This window comes from Cryptomeria japonica, chromosome 5 (assembly GCF_030272615.1).
Source record: "Cryptomeria japonica chromosome 5, Sugi_1.0, whole genome shotgun sequence".
NCBI lineage: Eukaryota > Viridiplantae > Streptophyta > Pinopsida > Cupressales > Cupressaceae > Cryptomeria > Cryptomeria japonica.
In genome coordinates this window covers 222,942,633-222,964,537 of record NC_081409.1, presented here as the reverse complement: position 1 = coordinate 222,964,537, position 21,905 = coordinate 222,942,633, and the positions used below count along the sequence as shown (strand labels likewise).

Here is a 21,905-nt window from a genome sequence, read left to right as displayed (position 1 = left end):
CAAATTTGTGAAGTCTTCCTCTAAAGACAAATTTGCAGTAATAAGGGTATTTGCTGGTCTGAGGTATTTTATATCTAATGCTGGAAAATAAAGATTATTTATAGAGTTCAATTTAATTGAAGGATTGAATAGATAATATTTGCTGTAAGGAGTTTCTGTTGTGGATTTGATAAAAATAATAATTGCAGCTTTCAAATATTGGTAGACAATATTATAGACCTTGGTTCTGAATACTATTTGTGTGGGCCGATTCATTTTTGCTGCAACTTTGTAATGCTGGTAATAAACAATATTAAATTGTGGCTTTGAGAATTGACGGAAAGGAGAATTCATTATAGAGGAGATCTAAGGTTTTTGTTTGTGTAAGATTTCATTCAAATAATTCATTGCAACTCTACTAATTGTCGTTTCATTCTGCCTGGGCCCAGATATTGAAGGTTTATATTTCTTCTAGCATTAGAAGAAAGATATATGATATTACCTTAAGGCCAATTCTGTGGAGGAGAATACAAAGGCTGTGGTTTATATTTTGATTGGCGTGGCTATATAATGATATTCCTGAAAGAGAACCATATCAAGTCCTACAAATCGCATGTTCTTATGCCTGCCTGTGGGACCATTGCAGAAGACCATAGTCAGGAATGTTAATTTTAACACTTTCAGATTGATATAACTTAGAATTTATAACTCAGTTTCTAATTAGTTAGCTTAACTGAAAGAAAATGGAAACATAGAAATGAACAAGTTGAGAGCAAGACACAATTACCCTAGGAAAACCTCCTAGGAGGAAAAACCCAACCAGAAAAGATCCTTAGATCTAATTATGGATTATAGTTATGTAATCATTACAACACTTATCTCTGGTATTTGCAGATTCAGATGTTGCTGTCCAGAAGGTGCCTTCAACATTCACTTGCTGTCATATGCAGAATAGATACTGCTGCTCCCTTCTTCAGATTGTAGGCTTCTAAGAATTATGCTGTGTATGACCCTTGAATTGACAGTCCTTCAATTAGTGCTTTGCTGGATATTGATGGCTGGTAGACTTCCAATTAGTTTATTGTGCAACCTCCAATCAGCTTGCTGTACATACCCTTGAATGTTGCCAAATACCCTAAGGTGAATTTCGCATCTTCAAATGGTGAATGAGGTTGATGCTTGAAGTAGACTGATTCACACTATATATGAATTTCGCATCAGATGGGAGAGCTTGTGGTTTTGCTTGAGTTAATAACAAATGGATCTTGATCTTTTATTTATATGGAGCGAACTCCTTAACTAGGTCGGCTTTTCCAATAATTAAACTTTTAATTATTTTCCTTTTTAACTACCTTGTTAATAGGGTCGGCCCTATTGGATAGCATGCTGAGTGTTTATTTGATGTAGCGTGGGGGATAGGGCCCCGTTGGAGGGAAGAGGGGCCAACCCCTTTTGGGCGGATTCCAATGTTGCCCAAGGCAATATGAATCCGCCCTTCCCTAATTAATATCAACACTCCCTCTTAATTAGGGAGGAGAACATAACTATAATCTTCCATCTTGCATACACAAGAAAGGAATGGAATTACATAATACAATCTTCCAGCTTGCACACAAGCATAGACTGGATCCACCTTACATTGCCCGCAGCGGGTGGAGAGGATCTTTTCAACCATCTTACATTGCCCGCAGAGGATGGTCAATCAATTACACCAATACCATCTTACATTGCCCGCAGAGGATGGTTTAACAATTACGCTTCTCCCTGAAAAGTTTTTACAATATCATCTTACATTGGCCACAGAGGATGGTTTAACATTTTACAATACCATCTTACATTGCCCGCAGAGGATGGTTACTAATTACACTTCTCCCTAAGAAGTTTACAATACCACCTTACATTGCTCGCAGAGGGTGGTTTAACATTTACAATACCATCTTACATTGCCCACGGAGGATGGTTAATAATTATACTTCTCCTTGAGAAGTTTTATAATACCACCTTACATTGCCCGCAGAGGGTGGTTAGATACAACACAACGTATCACTGAGATTGAGACTCCCTTTCAATTAGGGTTTCATTTTTCATAATACCAAGTCTGTCCCTGAAGTACGCAAACTTCACTTTCGATAGAGGCTTGGTAAGAATATCTGCAATCTGCTCATTAGTGCTGACATACTTCAGCTGAATAGCACCTCTTTGCACCATGTCTCGAATGAAATGATAGTGAGTTTCCACATGTTTTGACCTGTCATGAAACACTAGGTTGATGGACATCTTAATACAACTCTGGTTATCACAGTGAATAACTGTAGGATTTCAAGCCTGACCAAACAGCCCTGCAAGAAGCTTGCGAAGCCACACTGCTTCTCTAGAAGCTACACTTGCTGCAATATACTCAGCTTTAGCAGTACTCAATGCCACTGAGGATTGTTTCCTGCAAGCCTAAGAGATTACTGCGGATCCCAAGCTAAAACAAATACCGGAGGTGCTTTTCCTGTCTTTGACGCTTCCAGCCCAGTCTGCATCTGAATAACCTTCCAAGGTTATTGGAGTGTTAAGTGGATACTTCAGCCCAAAACCAACTGTGCCTCACAAGTATCTTAGGATATGTTTGGCTGCAACAAGATGAACATGTTTGGGCATGCTCATGAACTGGCTAAGAGCATTCACAGCAAAACATATGTCTGGTCTAGTGTTAACTAGATACATCAGTGATCCAATCAACTACCGGTACTCAGATGGATCTGCAAATTCGGAGTTAGCTGTAGAAACACTTAACTTTTTAAAGTTAGATTCCATAGGAGTAGACATGGGTTTACAATCCATCATTCTAAATCTTTTCAAAATGTCAATAGTATATTTTCCTTGACTTAGAAAAATTTCGTTAGATCTTTGCCATACTTCTAGACCTAGAAAATAATGCATTAGACCTAAGTCTTCCATTTCAAATTCTGAAGCTAGTTCTTTCTTGCATCTAATAATAAGTTCATCTTTACCAGTAAGGAATAAGTCATCCACATAAAGAACTAGAATTAGCATTTCATCATTGGCTACCTTAAAGTATATGTTAGAGTCAGCATCATTTTTACAAAAGCCTAGACTTAGCAAGTATTTATCAATTATTTCATACCAAGCACGAGGAGCTTGTTTAAGGCCATACAGAGCTTTCTTTAACCTGCACACATGGGTTAATCTATCCTGAATCTCATAACCCTCAGGTTGCTCAATATAGACTTCTTCCTCAATGACACCATTGAGGAAGGCAGTCTTAACATCCATCTGATGTAGTTTCCAACCCCTAGCAGCAGCAATGGCTATTATAGTTCTAATAGAAGTATATCTAGCAACAGGAGCAAATGTTTCTTCATAGTCTATGACTTCCTTTTGAGAAAAACCACGAGCTACAAATCTAGCCTTATATTTTTCAATACTACCATCAGCATTATGTTTAATTTTAAATAACCATTTAGAGGAAACAACAGATTTACCTTTGGGTCTAGGCACAATGTCCCACACATCATTCTTGATGATTGACTGATATTCTTCATCCATAGCAAGCTTCCAGGCATGATGAATCAAGGCTTCTTCAACATTGCAAGGTTCAGTTTCAATGAGATTGCACATCAAAGCAACGTAGTTGGAGAATACCTGAGGTCTCTTAGTTTCACGGAAGGTGACACTGGGAGCAGCAAATCTTTCAGCTTCTTGAATGGTGTTCCTTACCCAAAGAGGCCTCTTTTTGGTAATGACAATGTCACTAGGAATATCAATGGGATTCATGGGCTCTGGTGGATCATCATGATTATCTTGAGGTGGAGGTTCCACTTGCTCCCTCTGAATCTCAAGGTTAGTATCAACATTTATATCTTGATTGTCATTAGCTTCATCAATAACACAAGAACCTTTCGATTTCTTAAAAGCAATATCTTCTTCAAATGTAATATCCCTACTTACTTCAACATACCTTTGACCCGGGATGTATATTTTGAATGCCTTGGAGGATTCACTGTAACCGACTAGAATCCCTTTCTTTCCGGAGGGTTCCAGCTTGGTTCGCTTTTCTTTGGGCACATGAACATATACAGGACTTCCAAAGATTCTGAGGTGACTGATGTCTGGTTTGGATCCTGTGAAGGCTTCTTCAGGGGTCATGTTCTTTAGAACACGGTGAGGGCATCTATTCTGGATATATACTGCTGTTCTGGAGGCCTCTGCCCATAGGGAGGTCTGCAAGTCTTGATCGTGAATCATAGCCTTTGCAGCCTCCACAATAGTCCTATTCTTTCTTTCGGCAACACCATTTTGTTGAGGATTGTATGGAACACAAAACTCCCTCTTAATTCTTGATTCAACACAAAAATCATAAAAGCTATCGGAGGTGTACTCACCTCCATTGTCAGATCTTAAGCATTTAATTCTTTTACCAGAGCAGTTTTCAGTTAATGCTTTGAACTCTTTGAATTTACTTAAGACTTCATTGGATTCTTTAGATTTCAAGAAGAAGATCCAAGTTTTCCTAGAGAAATCATCTATGAAGATTACATAATAAAGAAATCCACTAGGAGATCTTATAGACATAGGACCACATAAATCAGAGTGAACAAGTTCTAGTCTGTCTTTAGCTCTATTTTCACTTTTATGAAATGGACTTTTAACATTTTTAACTATAGCACAACCTTTACAAGTGTTATCATGGATTTGATTGAGTTTAGGCATACCTTTGACTAACTTTTCAAGGGATGGAAGAGCTTGATAATGCAAGTGTCCAAGCTTTCTATGCCATAACTCACAGGATTCAGGAACCTCATTAATGAGTGCTTGGATAGGGTTAGTAGAGAGCTTATAAAGACTATCATATCTATGACCAATTATACGAGCAGATTTAAAACTAGATTTCTTAGACCATGCAAGAACTTTTCCATCGGAAACTGCAATTTGATAACCTTTATCTTCTAGAGCAGAAATGGAGATTAGGTTTCTTTTAATTCCAGGAACAAACAAGATATCATTGAGGTGCAAGGAAATACCAAAAACTAAGTTTAGAGAAGTAGAGCCAGAACCTCTTACCGAATAACGAGCGTCATCACCAATTACTACATGAAGGCTGGTATCCTTTTCTACTAAGTCTGAAAGTTGATCATAGTAGCCTGTGATGTGTCTGGAGGCACCACTATCAATCAACCAAGTATTGCTATATGAAGGAACACTGCTAGACAGAGCGGAGATGAATAAAAAGTCATCATTTTGTTCTAATACTTCATTTAGGTTGGCTTCACTTTGGTTAGGGTTATACTAACATTCTTTAGCATAGTGACCAAATTTGTCACATCTAAAGCAATGGACATGCAAGGTATCTCTTGGTTTCTTCCAAGGGTGTTGGGAACTAAATGGTTTGAATTCCCTATTTCTTTTTGGATAAGATTTCTTCCAATTTCCCCCTTTCTTGCATTGAGCTGCAAGCATGTGATGATCATCTATATGGGAACCTTTGGTTTGCCCTCTTGTGATGATGCGAGACTCTTCTTGGATACAATCATTTTTAAGGCGATCAAGGGTGGGTAACTCAGTCCTACCACTTATGGTTTGGATAAATGACTCCCATGAGTGAGGTAGACCATTTAGGGCAATCATGACAAGGTCTTTATCTTCCATGTTATGGCCAATTAAACCTAGCTGATTCTTTAGTTCTGAAATTCTCATAAAGTAGGAAATAACAGAATCTTCTTTTGCCATTTTGATATTAAGTAGTTGTTGTCTTAAAGTAATTGCCCTACTGAGATTGTTAACTTCATATGTACCTTGTAAATGGCTGAACATTTCCCTTGCAGTGGTAAATGAGACAATAGAGGTGACTAGGTGGTCTTTGACTGAATCAATGAGAATCTTCCTGGCCTTGACAACATCCTTTTTGAATTGTTTTAGCTCGGCTGCATCCGTAGGTTCAGTTAGCTATTTTTCTTCTATGAATTGGAGAAGATCTTCCTCTAGAGCCAACTTGATTCGAACTTTCCAGGCAGTAAAATTTAGATTCCCATCAAGCCTATCTTCAACTTTCAGCCCCATTGGCCTAACCTGAAAATGAGACACCAATCTGGAAATAAAGGAGCACTGAATTTTGAAATCTGAAAGTTGATCTAGCCCATAGCTCTGATACCATTTTAATTTTAACACTTTCAGATTGATATAACTTAGAATTTATTACTCAGTTTCTAATTAGTTAGTTTAAATGAAAGAAAATGGCAACATAGAAATGAACAAGTTGAGAGAAAGACACAATTACCCTGGGAAAACCTCCTAGGAGGAAAAACCCAGCTAGAAAAGATCCTTAGATCTGATTATGGATTATAGTTATGTAATCATTACAACACTTATCTCTAGTATTTGCAGATTCAGATGTTGCTGTCCAGAAGGTGCCTTCAACATTCACTTGCTGTCATATGCAGAATAGATACTGCTGCTCCCTTCTTCAGATTGTAAGCTTCTAAGAATTATGCTGTGTATGACCCTTGAATTGACAGTCCTTCAATTAGTGCTTTGCTGGATATTGATGGCTGGTAGACCTCCAATTAGTTTGCTGTGCAACCTCCAATCAGCTTGTTGCACATACCCATGAATGTTGCCAAATACCCTAAGGTGAATTTCGCATCTTCAAATGGTGAATGAGGTTGCTGCTTGAAGTAGACTGAAGTTCGCACTATATATGAATTTCGCATCAGATGGGAGAGCTTGTGTTTTTGCTTGAGTTAATAACAAATGGATCTTGATCTTTTATTTATATGGAGCGAACTCCTTAACTAGGTCGGCTTTTCCAATAATTAAACTTCTAATTATTTTCCTTTTTAACTGCCTTGTTAATAGGGTCGGCCCTATTGGATAGCACGCTGAGTGTTTATTTGATGTAGCGTGGGGGATAGGGCCACGTTGGAGGGAAGAGGGGCCAGCCCCTTTTGGGCGGATTCCAATGTTGCCCAAGGCAATATGAATCCGCCCTTCCCTAATTAATATCAACAAGGAAGAGTAATCGGATTGTTGGAGTCATGAGTCCCCTGCTTGAGTGCGATCTCTGCTAAGGGCACAAGCTTCCTCTCTAGCCGTTGGTGATTCGAGCTAAAGAGGTATCCAATTGGGCTTGGACTTCAAACAAGAGTATTTTCTGATATTGCTGTCTGTGTAAAATTAATGTCTTCCTAGCTTGGCTACTTCCAACGCCAAGGCTATATCATTGTGAACCTACAGCAGTGAACTAATGCACTCCAATCACTGGTGACAACTGTAAGGTTAGAAAATACCGTTATTGTATTCTTGTTGAGCTCGTCTAAATGGTTCTGAAAATGATTCTACATTTTGGTCAAGTAAATATGTCTATTAATAGATTTTCTATCTTACTCTGTAGAAACTGAAAACCTTAACTGAGAACCAAAACAACTATATTTATTTTATCAGAATTAGTGCATTTGAAGGGAAAGTGATAATTTTCAGGTTGGGAATCTTTCAAAGACATCATGGGAAAAAAGACAAAGATAGAAAGAAAGGACCTTTGACATATCACTTGACAAGACATCTCATGATAGCTCAACCCAGTCCAAAATGAGAGGCTGATGCACCAAGAAGTCCTTGACACAACAAAACATTAATACCATCTACTAAACCATATTTTCAGCATTGTCTCATGAAAATCTAGGCTGTTGACTGACAAAGAATTCTACATTTGAGAAATCAGTGACAGTTAGCTGCAATATTGTTGCATGCTCTATTTACATAAATTGTATGCATACATGTCAAGCAGAACTGAGAGCCTTCCATGAGTAAAGAGAGTGATAAGTTCCTTGATTGATACTGCAGATTTTCAAATTTATTTATGTCACAACTTTATCAAGCCATGTAACATAGAAACTAAAAGCAAACAATTTCTACCAAACATAATTTAAAGTAGAGTCCAGACTTCAATTACCATGAGAATCATTGCAGCTGACAGAGAAAACCACCTATCATACCACAGAAAATTCCTTTTACTTCTTGTATGATTTGGAAAGTTCCCATGTTTCTCTTGCTGTGTTCTCATTCTGTGGTGTAATTGAGATGATCCACGAGGAAGAAAAGGTAAAAGTTGTGTTCGATTTAAATGAAATTCCAATCACCAAGAACTTGCTGCACTCAAGGGAAAAAGAAGAAGTTATGGAAGTTGGACTTTTGCACTTCATAGCACTGATTCAAATAAGCTAAAGAAAGGAACCAATCAGAAAAACAATATGCTGAACAAAATGGTTCAGAAGATTGAGTCAGTAAATTCATAAAAAGAAGTACAAAATGTTCTTATTTTGGGTTTACATGGTTGATGACTTAGGGGATAAGTCTCATTAGATTGCTTTCCTAGAGTAGATTAACAGAGGCAAAATGCTTCATTATGACTGATATCATTGTTTATAATTGTGCAATATATAACTTATATTTTTTAATTTTTTTCATAGAATTAAAACTAGAAAATGTTCTTCTCGGACAAAGATGTGCCGAATAACAGGGGTTAGTATGTAGACTAGCAAAGTGCATTAAGTCTTTTACTTTGAGTAGGTCAGGCTCAGAGGAAAATCATTAACCCAAGTTTATTAGGGCGATCAAGTTCAAAGCCACAGTAAGGATACAGTGTATAAAACTTAAAAAAACTACATCTGCAACCCTTACACTTTTCTGTTGAACTGGCCTATCAGATTTATATTTATATGTGTTAATCATAGTTGAGGTTAAAGCACCCACAATAGAGAATGTGTAAGCATTATTTCTACAATGCAAGAATGAAGTTCAGACTTGCAACAATATTATGCATAATGTTCAATGTATGATGCAGGCTCTAGAACTCAAGGAGAATCCTATGGTCCATACCAGGAAAAATTCAATATATAAGCATTAGCTGATAAGCCAAACGCAATCAACAACGGCTGTTCACTTGGGAACCCAGGTTCCACGTTACCAAGATCAACGGCTGTTTACAGCCAGCAGATAGGCAAATCTACATTGGAGGGAGTCGTGAGACTTACATTTACTACGCTCTTTTTTTTTCAAATTGAAAGAATGGCTGAAGCTGATTGACTATTTTCAGATCTGAATATATCTGGATCTTTGGTAGTTTAGTATAATTATTAAATATTCGCAGAAGATTGAAATACCAAAAAAGCATAACTAAATGTTGCCTATGGTGAATATAATATAACTCTGCCTCTTAAAAATTACCCAACATTCTATAGAAAATTGCTGTTAGCGAAAATTAATTTTAAAATGAATTGTTCAAGCAACAAGGATAAATAGCCTCTCAAATTATAATCAACCAGATAGCTATGAGCCTCCAACGCACGCAAGATGTCATAGAAGGATTCCAAAAACAATAAAAAGCATTGAAAAGTGTTTTCTCAGAAAATTTGATTTGAATTAAATTCCTATTTTCCGCTAGTTACAGAAAAGGAAGCATAAAACCATTAATCTACCCAGTAAAATATTTCCAGCGACATTACAGTTGAATTGGTTCATAAATTGAAATACAAAGAAGCAATCTCTTAATTGCACCTTTTCTTGGGGCCTTCCCAATTGGATGAAAGTTCGCAGAGTAATCCCTCACATACCACCATATCTGGATCTGATACCTTAATATTTTTTATGATTTACCACCACACTGCATATTGTGTTTGACTTTGACATCAAGTAAACCTTGGATGGTTGCTACCTATGTCACGACTGGACATATCGTAGGGTGAAGATTCGGTCCACAGAGCGCGGAGTACATGCACACCGTCCTGTACCACATTTTTTTCCACGGACAATTTAGCAACTGTTGTCTATTTTGGAAGTCTCCTCAATTTCCAAAGCTATGGTGGTAGACCTAAAGTCGGTATCACTTCTTTTCAGATCACAGGTCTCAATCATTTTGTTGGCATGTCTTTCTGCGATTTGTATGTTGTTTCCATTTAGCTGGATTATTATTATTGGACTCTTCCCAACTGAAGTTCTTTTTTATTATTACTTCACTTTTAGTTAAAAAAGAATGTTCTGAGTAAAGAGTTAAAATAAATGTAGAAATGAAATAAGGAAATAATAATATTTAACTATAAATTTGTTATTCTATGTTGCGATAAATGATAAAAATGATTCATTAAATGTAGTAAATTTAGTGATGTTAAAATAAATCTAAAATTATTGTTTATCATTATGAATCAGTTTCACAAGATTGGGATTATCTACATTTAGAGGTATGGTTTATGCGGATCTAATCTCTATTAGTTCTTAATAATTCATTTTTTTATATTGAATGTTTATGTATATTCTTAAATTGAAAGTTGGCTATATGATCAAGAGTTTGTTATTAGCTGGAAATATGACCCCCTTTGATCAATACCTTAAGGATATTGACTAACAACTTTTTAAAATGATCAAAATTGACTAGAAAGAATGCCAGAGATGCCCCAAATATTGATGCAAGCAAATAATGCAATAATAAATATTTTAATATTATAAAAATGTATTATCTTATATGCTCTCTAAATGAACTAGGGCTAGTCTTTAAATATGATTCTAAAAACAAAATAAATAAATAAATGGCAGTCTATCTATCATAATAAGATATAACGATATCCTAATATAAATCAAAATGTGAATAAGAACTCTAAATCCATGTTGCTTTAAATAGTTCCAAATAATTGTCATATATCCTACCTCTAAAATTGTAATTGAAGCAACCAAAACCTAACCATCATTCATCCATCCAATGCACAACAAAATAAGTAAACTCATACCTATTGATAGACCTCCTACTATCTACATTGCTAACCCAACCTACATCCACAAGTTCCTATATCCAATATCCTACATAAAGTGTGTCTTCTTTGATAACAAACATAATGAAATATAAAAAATATTTGAAGATCCTCTATAATACAATCCAATATTGTTTAGATCTTTGATATCGATACGCATACTTCCTTGGGACTCTCACTATTTGGGCACTATTTGGTCTATTGTAAATTATAGCAAACGACAAATTACATTTACATAAAAGATATAGCTCAAGTCTTGTGTCTCATATAGTGTTGAAGAAAAATCATTAATCTACAATCTTGCAAATTGACCAACTACAAATTGCATTAGGATACTTCCTCTAGTTGAACCAAAGTTTTATTCATACTCTCTTTGTTGATATGCATGTCAAAAGAAATCTAGCTATTCCAAATTCTTTTTATCACTTAAAAATTTAAGATTTGCATGACATCAACCTTAATCACAAAAGATCATCTATCTCAAACAAATAAATCTATAGACACAATCATGTCAAGTCAAAATTTCAACTATACATTTAAAAACTTCTCATAACATTATGGTCATCTTCTTTGAGACCCCAAAAAAAAACTATATATATTACTTACTATGATTCTACACAAAACTTCACTAAACCATATCCTCAAACTCAAAAGGCATCTAAATATAAGTTTATCTTAACATTTCTAATTACACCAAAGCTCATTAAAAACAAGAATGAATGAACAAACAAATGTTTTGAATGAGATCCACGAGACCAAACAACATACCAGACAAAAAAAAAAAAAAACAAATCATCCTATTACCACATGAGAACTTAAAATATCCTTTTGTCCCCCACATGACCAAGCCCAAAAACACATGCAACTTGTACAAATATTATCCTACCATATCTACCATGTGATCATGCTTGAAGAAGGGCCCAGTTTAAATATGATTAAAGTTATAATTTTATTAAATCATGTCACTGACTTTAACGTGGGAATTAAAAAGGCCAACTTGAAGGGACCACTTTAATGAAGAGGTACCTTTAATATTTTTTAATAAAGAATTAATCAAAAACCCACGTGGAAAAAACATTCAATATGATCGGAGGCTAAAATCTTTAGCTTATACTCGTCCATGCTAAAAGAGGACTTGATTAAAACCCCACATGGAAAAGACATTCAATAAAATAAAATAAATAATAAAAAACATAAAACTTTATCAGGGCATGTTTTCTTATTTCTACGTAGTTTTATTGTGAAGGAAATGTATTATGGAAAATGTAGTGTTATGCCCTTCACGGAGCCCACACTAAGACCACATCAAAATTCTTTTCACTGCTTAAAAAATTAATGTTCAAAACAAAGTTTTAGGTAAAGTCTCATGTATTTAATTTAAATATTATTGAAATTTCTATATTTTAAAACAAAAGATGTATTGTATCATATTTATTTATAGTTGTTGTAAATAGAGTAGAATTGTCATGATTGTAGTTAGATTACTTACATACATTTTAACACAATCAATTTTTGCAAAGTATGTTTTGATATTTTCGAGTATAGATTCATAGAGTCAACTAACTCTAACATTCAAAATTCATAAATTTCAAAACAGAATTTTAGAAAAAATATTACAAAATCCTATCAAAACAGATTAAATGTTTCAACTCCCTCGAAGTGTTAGGAAATATAATTATTATCTAAGATAATATTAATTTTCTATTTGTCCATATCTAGTGTTTAGATTTCATTGATGTAAGAAATGCCATTCAAGGAGACAAAGTTATTTTAAAGTCAACAATGCAATTTATTATGATGTATAGAATATGCTTGTCACTCAATTCATTAATAGAGATGAAATTTATTTAAAGAAATCAAATGTTGTAAAAACATTGCTAGATAGACAATACATAAAATAGGTAGGTATTTTTTTATTATATAGTGTCTAAAGATTTTTTTAAAGATTATATATTTAACTTTATAGATTTGAATGACATAAAAAATATCATTCAAGGAGACAACAATATTAGCCAAAAATGGAATTTTCTTATGATGAACATAATAGTGTTTATGTCATTCATGTCATTAATTGAGTTGATACATGATCTAAAAATTTAATGCATTGGATATAATTTAAATAAAAGATATATAATAATTTCATTTTTGCACTGACTATTCCTTGCATGCACCAATAGAGAAAAAGATAAATATATTGTTTTAAATTGCTAAATAAAAAAGTAATTGTAAATAATAGAATTGATGCTCAAAAAATTTATTGAGTTGATAGATGATCTAAAAATTTAATGCATTGGATATAATTTAAATAAAAGATATATAATAATTTCATTTTTGCACTGACTATTCCCAGTTTGCACCAATAGAGAAAAAGATAAATATATTGTTTTAAATTACTAAATAAAAAAGTAATTGTAAATAATAGAATTGATGCTCAAAAAATTTAATTCTATACAATGATTGGCTTAAATAGTAAAAGAAATTGAATGCAATGGATGCATTAATATACCCGTCGAAGGCAAGAATAAATAAAGTAATTTTCTAATTCAGTCGTTTCAATTTTGAAAAAAAAGATATATATTCTTTTCTATATTTTTCTTTTGGTTTCTTTCATTTATTTGTTTCACACAAAAAATAGTGTGAGTTAATCTTCAATAAGATTATAAGAATCCTTGTTCTTCAAATGGTATTTGCAATTATACAAGCATTTTAGTCATTCTCTGTATGAGGTTAAATTCATCAAAATGATATTTTATCTATGCAACATCTTTTCCTACATAGACTTATGAAAATTATTCATTATAACTGTTTTTATCACTTTGTTATTAATAGTCCATGCATTCAAGTACAATTACTCCATTTGATATTTTATTTCATCTAATTCTTCTTTCTCTTGTTCAAAATTGATTTACTTATGACCTCAGATCATTTGTTTTCCTACACTTGATCTTTTTTTTTCAAATATTCTAAGAGATAACCATAGATATTGCCTCAATAGAGAAGACATTTTTTTGGTAGAAGTTCCTCAAAAAGAATCAAACCTTTGTTTAAATCTACTTCTGATCAAGCACTTTTGAATTCTTTATATCTTTTTTCATTTTATGAAGTGTCACTAGCCCAAAATTCAAAACCATAAATCACCCTAAAATTACCTGATAATCCAAAGAGAATCTAGATAATATTTTTATCCCATAACTCATCTTCTCTACTTCTATTTTGTAATAGAAAAGGTGTTCTCCAACTTCCCAAAGTTATCTTCCTTCAACAAGAATAACAACTAAGCTTGTTTTTGAGGTCTTCCCAAGATACTTTTACTCAATGACTCCTTCCAAGATGGTACCTTCTAAATATAAGTTAAGCTAATTTTTTCCTTGTGAGAGTATTATAAGGTAGTAGAGTGTTCTTGTGGCCCTTGAGCAAATATTACAACTAAAATGATATCATCAACATACAAAAGAAGCCTCAAAACATACTTTTTGAAAAGAAAAGTATCCCATCCTTATAGATTCAATCATAAAATTTTATTTTATTAATATATAAGCCAAAGACGATAGGGGATAGTGGAAATCCTTGATTAATTATAATATTACTCCTAATATTTATATAAGACCTCCCTAAGTTTTGATTTTATTGGAGAAATGGTGAGTCTATGGGCACAACAATAGCCAAAACCCTTCCATAATTGAAATTTGCAATGAAAAATTACCGTATTGCCTTTAGAAAAGTAATTACATAATGATGCAATGACATAAAATAAGTTTTAGATTTTACCAATGCAAAAACCCTAAATATCGCAAAATTATTCCTAATCTTATCAATTAAGACAAAAAAAAAACTCTAAGTTTTAAGATAGGTGTGAATAGGTCTTAAAGTCTAAGTGGTTAGATAAACTATCACATTCAAACCAACACCTCCTGAACTACAACTTAGGGAGGAACTAAACTAATGTAAAAAGAAGTAAGAAATAGGTCTTGGCAACTAGGATTAATGAGGTTCTTATGTACAAATTGTTGAGAAACAAGGTGAAGAAAGCTTGCAATATTAACTTTTTATGTGATTACAAATCTAAAAAGTTTACCAAATCTGAAACTAAATCTTAAATGAAAATGTGATTGCACCATTCAACATAAATATAAAAATAACCATACCAAGAGAGACACCAAATTTACATGGAGAAACCCTTTCAGGAATTTCACTAGAGAATGAGGGCAAGTATATTATTATTCTTCAAACCACAATAATACACTTCACTACACTTCTCTAAATAATCTTAGAACTAATTGGAAACAATGACCAACTGATGAATAAACAACTATGCCTTGGCTCCAATTTATAGCTAAAAGGGAGAGGTAAAACCATTACTTTTTTTTTAAAACAAGGGGCCAAAACCACTTGCAAAAACCCACACCTTGGAGAATGAATATCTAATAGACATAATAAAATAATAAATGAATTTTTAAACTTGACTCCTCATGGGTGCCTAACCCTAAGTCACTTAGTCTTTACACAATTTGAGTGCTCCAAAGCTTGCAGTGACTATTTAAAACCCCAAATGGACACATTTTCTCCTCCCAAACTTGATCTCTCTATGCATGACCCTTCATGACTCATTATGGACATGGGAAGGAGTGTATGCTATCTATTTTGATTTATATTTATCACCTCTTTATGTTTGCCTCTTGAAAATGCAATTACAAATAACCATAAAGTACAAATATTTAATATTTTCCTCACATGTACTAGGTGTAGACACCTAAAATTAAAATTTAATTAATCTAAGCTTGTCAACATAATTAATTGATTTAATTATCCTTATTCTTCTCAGTGTTGATTAAATCTCATTTAATTAATCATGTCAATATTTTCCAATAATTAATTTATCAAATAAATAAATAATTTCCCTATTCTTCTAAGTCACCTCAGTAACTATTTCCTCTAAACCCACTCAATTAATTAATTTTAATTAATTAACCTAGTCGTGTGATTCCTACAAATCACTTTTCCTAATCCCCACTTAGCCTAATTAATTCTTCTAGAATCTCTCATAATCCCACTTATCATTATTCTCCAATTTTAAATTCCCCCACTCATGTCACATCAATCTTGAACCTCTCAAAACAAATCCAAATTTCTTTGAATCCCCCTATGCATCCTCACTTTGGAATTCAAAATTTCTTTTCCCCCTCTTCCCATGGAATTTTATATTCCTTTTTATTTCTCCAATGCATCCTTGATCCATGTCCACTATCATGAATCAATCCTAGCCCTTCATAAGAAAATCAATCTTGGCCCTCCATTGACCTCCTCGAAATCTATAAATTGGAGCATTTTTCCTTCTTAAAAGGGGGGTCTTCCATTCTTCTACCATTATGCTGCTAATTTCTCCTCTCATCTCCCTCTATCACATCCTTATCATTCCCTCATAATCCTTTATCAAATCTTTGTTATCCATATCCATCTATCCTTCATCCAAATCTAAATCCTTAATCCATCTATCTTGTTGAGCATTTGAGAGCAATCCACATCCACAACAAGCAAAGAGTGAATCAAGTGGAGCATCAAAGGGGCGCCTTCACTTCATCAAGTTCAATTCGAGGAACAAGTGGAGACTCATCAAGGTATAATGGTGTTTGTTGTATTTTTTTTATTTTTTAAGCATATTTCCATTCAAACTAACCATTTATCTTTCTACTATCTTTCCCTTGTTTCACTAGGAAACACTTTCCAAAGAACATGGAGACATATGGATGCCTTAGGATTGCAAGGTTAATCTCAACTTATCCTAACATTATCCCACTTGACATTATAAATTGCAATTACATCCAAGAGATACATAAAATAAAATCAAGTACAATGATCAAGGCCCATGGCCTTCCTACACCAAGAGAACTTTCGTGTGGTCACTAGCTTCATAAGAGAATTTGCAACTATCCAAAGTGTCAACTTTTTCTATCAAGACCTTATCATTATCAACCATTTCTCTAACAAAGTGATATTAAACATCAACATTCTTAGTAAAAGAATGATACATAGGATTCTTGGCCAAACATTTAACACTCTGACTATCACATACGATCCTTGTAGTCCTACAATCAAAACCAATATTAATATTAAGTCTCTATAACCTTACCACCTCCTTAGAGACATGAGTAGTTGCCATATACTCTGCTTTAGTGGTAGAAAAAGAAATTGTGGATTTTCTCTTACTAATCCAACTCATAGCTCCTCCAAACAAAGTAAATACATTGCCACTAGTGGACCTTCGATTGTCCAAGTCACCTACCCAATCTACATCAACAAATACCTGTATGTTCAATGACTTGGGCACATCATTAGTACCATGATAAACCAAATAGTAATTAGAAGTACCTCGCAAATATCTAAACACTTTCTTAACAAAATTTTAATTCTCTTTACTAGGATTATACATAAACGTGCTCAAAACTCCCATTGCTTGGGCTATATCTGGTCTAGTGCAAACCATTGCATACATCAAACTCCCAATGACACTAGCATAAGGAACCTTAGACATAACCTTATAATCATCATCTTAATTCAAACACATTTCTAAACTCAACTCAGTACCAACTAGAAAAGGAATACTAACTTTCTTACAATCATGCATATTAAACCTCTGCAAAATGGTATCAACATACTTACTCTAGCTTAACCAAAGCTTTATGTGAAACTGATCTCTACTAATCTCCAATCCAAGAATATATTTTACAACCCACAAATCATTCATATCAATTGTTCTAGAAAGGTTAGCCTTGAGTTCTCTAATCGTCACCTTGTTGTTACCCATAAACAACATGTCATCAACATACAACACAATGATTGGTATTTGGTCATCAATAACCTTAATATAAACACAATGATCTTCCTCACTCCTCTTATAACCCAATTTTAATACAAAAGTATCAAACTTTTGGTATCACATCCTAAGTGATTGTTTCAAACCATACAAAGATCTCTTTAACATGCAAACCAATTGTCTATTCCCTTTCACAACAAAACTGTTAGGTTGCCACATATAAATCTCCTCCTCAAGATCCCCATGCAAGAAAGCAATTTTAATTTCCATTTGATCTATTTCAAAATCACAACCAATAGCAATAGACAATAGGAATCTAATAGAATTCAATTTTGCAATAAGAGAGAAAATTTCACTAAAATTAACTCCCTCTCTCTAGGAGTAGCCCTTGGTCGTGCTAATCTAGCCTTATACCACTCTAACTGCTCATTTGGTCCAAAATTATTTTTAAATAACCACTTGCATCCAATGGGATTGCTTCCTTTACACAAACTTATAAGATCTCAGGTGTCACAATTGTCTAAGGCCATCATCTCCTCATGCATGATCTACATCCAATGCTCACTTTTCTCCAGAGAGAGAGCCTTCCTGAAGGATCTAAGTTCATTCTCAGTACTTAACAAAGCAAATATACAATGGAAATCTAGTGGGATATACCTATCAACTAAATTTTGTTCCATGTGTACCTCCTCAAGGTAGGAGTGATGGGCTCAACATGTTCATCTTCCTTTGCATGTTCATCTTGTACATCATCTAAACTCTTTGAACCCTCTTCTTCTTCTTCTCCATATTTAGATCTATCTATTCCCCCACATGTACATCTTCCTACTTCTCACTCTATGTTTCAAAGTACATTGTCTTTGTCTTTTCCTTTGGTTGTTCTTCACCTGAGAAAGCTCTAAACTCCTTGAAAATAACATCTCTAGAACGTTTTTTCGGGGGTTAAAGGATTCCAAACCTCATAATCTTTTAAATTCTCACTATAACCAACAAAGATGCATGTCTAAGCTTTTGGATCCAGTTTAGATCACTTCTCCTGAGGCATGTGAACAAAATCCTCATAACCAAAGACCCTTAAGTGTGCAACCAATGACTTTCTACATGTCCACACTTCATAAGGAGTTTTGTTAGTAAGAGCTAAACAAGGAGATCTATTAATCAAGTAACAAGTAGTTTTAACAACTTCTGCCTAAAAGCATCTATCAAGCTTAGCACCACTCAACATGCTCCTAGCTCTTTCTATTATGGTTTGGTTCATTCTTTTTGCTACCCCATTTTATTGGGAGTGTAAGGAGTAGTCGTATGTCGAACAATACCTACATGTTTACATAACTCATCAAATTCCCAATGGGGGTAAATATTGTTCAGGAGAATTTGACTATTAACAATCTACCTTCTTATATCTTGAATGTTTATGTATATTCTTACATTAAAATTTGGCTACATGGTCAAGAGTTTGTATATAGTTAGAAATATGTCCCCCTTTGGTCAATGTCTTCAAGGATTAACAAATTTTAAAATGATCAAAATTGAGAAGAAGAATTTTTTAGACAGTTCAAATAACCGGAAGACAACTGAGAGGGGGGTGAATCAGTTGTCACAGATTACCAGAAAATCTAGCAATTAAAACTTTAATACTAGAACCTAAAACATTAATACCAAAATGCTTAAACCAAGTACCAGAATAGTAGTTAAACCAATTAAGCATAAACAATAATCATCCACATGACACCAAGATTTGTACATGGAAAACCCGATAAAGGGGAAAACCATGGTGGGAAGCCTACCCACAGTCAGATAATACTTTTGTAGTATGTATGTAAATTACAATTGAGGGGCCTACACTTGTAGGAAGGCCAACAACCTAGAGAGAACTGCTCATCACAAAAGGAGTCTCACTAACTACATAGAAATCCATACTATAATCTGGAAGAATGAATAAACTACAAAGATAGCATCTCCTATTCCTGAGTACAGTTCCAATTAAGCTCAATACCAGAGGACTAAACCCTCTTACATAAACCCAACTTGATCTTCAATGATCGACCAAATACTCTGCCTAAATGATATTACATTATTTGCACATTACATATCTAATTCTCATTCCCTTATATACCTGATAATCTACAATGAGATCTTACATCATATATATACAAATCCTCGACCATAAACAATCAGGTCGGTCACTAGATAATAAACCAATTACATAATTACAGAAAATGTTAGCCTTAGACCAAACAAATAATATCTAAGACATAAGACATCCTAGAAACACATCGAGAGGTCCAATCCACACATTACATTAAGCCAGTCCATAACCTAGATCAATCGGGACCGAATATAGGTCCACATGCTAAAGCAATGATCTCCATCCGCCAAGTCTCGAACATGATCACCAACAACATCTTGAATCCATACCATAAGTTGCATCGACACCACTTATGCATATCATCAAAGATCTTCATCAAAGCTCTGCCAGTGAAACCCTCGCCAGAACCATAAGCAAAGATTCCAAGAAAACAGGATAGCATCTGACCACTAGACCAAAACCAACTTACTGAATATGAACATGAGTATCATGAATAAGACAATTCCATAACCAAACCATATCGAAGCATACCAGATCATGCCGGATCCAATCCAATCAAAAACCATATATATCCTACTGGGACTAGAAGGGTGTCGGTAAAGAATCTAAAACAGCTAGTGTTGACATCAATGACAAAACATCAATGCAACACATAATCAATTCCTCCAAATGGCCAACAATATCCCCCTTTGGCATTGATGGAAACACTAGATGTGAAAAACATCTAAGTACCAAGAAATGCCAAATAAGTCTCCCCCAATGGAAGACAACCAACAATATTCCACATAAATATATAGCAAGGAGATTCTGAAACAAATACCAAACTCCCCCGGTCATCAATATCTCTAGCCCAATCAACATCTGTATATGCACATAAACTAAGGTCATCATCCTTAGGGTACCACAAACCATATTCTGGTGTACCTTGCAGGTATCTAAAAATCCTTTTCACCACACTCTCATGATTTTTGTGAGATTCTGCGAGAAGCAAGAATCGAGCCAAGATCTGATGTCGGTCGTAGATCACATGCAACTCCTCACACAATGGATGATCGAAGATCAAAATAGCTGAATGAAGATAATTTCAATATGAGAGAGAAATAGAGATAAAGAGAAGAATTTGGAGAAGACTCTCACTGAGCTATCACTCCACTAACTTAACTAGTGAGGGTGAGAGTATAGTGCTTATTATATAGAAAAATATAAGCATATACATCCAAGGGGTGCATTAACTCCTATTCCCCATAAAAAGTGGGAGGTTTTACCTTCTTGGTAAATGCCAAAACATGTGGCATAACCTCCTTACATGAAGACAAAAAAGGAGCTGAGAAAGTTGGCACATAAGGCCAAAAGAGGGTGTGAAACCCAACTACCCCATAACCCACTTAGGAAATGACAAAATAGTGGTTATGAGAGGTGGCACAACAAGCCAAAAGAGGGTGTGTAACTCAACTACCCATGTGAGGTGGAGAGTTACACATGTAGCTAAAGTATTTCACCATGTGTCCTCATATAAACCACTCCTATTAACCTAAGCAAGCTTAAATAATATATGTGTAGGAAAAAATAAATACCCCCTAACATAAGGAAAATAAAAAACCTACACTAACACCCCCCCTTAAGTGTAGCTTAAGTGGGTGAAAATATGGGTCCCAAAAAATGCAACCATGTTAGGTACCCATGTACATAGATAACCCCCCCAAAAGAAGAAGCCCCTCGTAAGAGGAATAGCCCCCCGCTAAATAAGGAGAGAAAGAAAGAAAGAAAGAAGGACTAAGAAGTCCCTCCTGAAGTAGACACCTGTCGTATCCCAAGCAGAGATTGCAAATGAAGGAACTTGCTTTCGGTGAAGGGTTTGGTGAAGATGTCCGCAGTTTGCTTCGTTGTAGAACAATACTTATGATCAATGATGCCTTCCTGAATGAGCTCCCGAATATAGTGCATATGTATCTCAATGTGTTTCGTCCTTTGGTGATGAACTGGATTTCTTGAGATCTGTATAACACTTTGATTATCACAAAAGATGATAGTAGGCTTCCTAACTGGAATACCAAACTCAGTGAGAATATTCTGAAGCCAAATAGCCTCAGTGGTGGCATTAACTGCCCCTCAATACTCAGCCTTTGTTGATGAAAGAGCAATTGCAGACTGCTTCTTACTCGACCAACAAATTGGACCAGAACCAAGTGAGAAGCAATACCCTAAAGTGGATTTGCGATCCTGA

At 34.5% G+C, this 21,905-nt stretch overlaps 1 protein-coding gene across 4 annotated transcripts in view; it reads right to left on the bottom strand.

Moving 5' to 3' along the window:
* Nucleotides 1-9,900, bottom strand: part of LOC131031066 (protein NUCLEAR FUSION DEFECTIVE 4) — a 140,336-nt gene extending 130,436 nt beyond the window's left edge. Inside the window, exons 1-2 of one of the 4 annotated variants that reach the window (XM_057962086.2) lie at nucleotides 9,538-9,900; nucleotides 7,934-8,130 (exon numbers count right to left, since the gene is read on the bottom strand). In XM_057962086.2, coding sequence (XP_057818069.2) covers nucleotides 7,934-8,044 — 111 coding nt within the window. In that variant the 5' untranslated portion in view covers nucleotides 8,045-8,130; nucleotides 9,538-9,900. Of the gene's footprint in view, nucleotides 1-7,933; nucleotides 8,131-8,859; nucleotides 9,116-9,458 lie in introns of those variants that run through there. The other 3 variants (XM_057962082.2, XM_057962083.2, XM_057962085.2) reach the window with 3 other exon arrangements.
* Nucleotides 9,901-21,905: the final 12,005 nt, after the last annotated feature.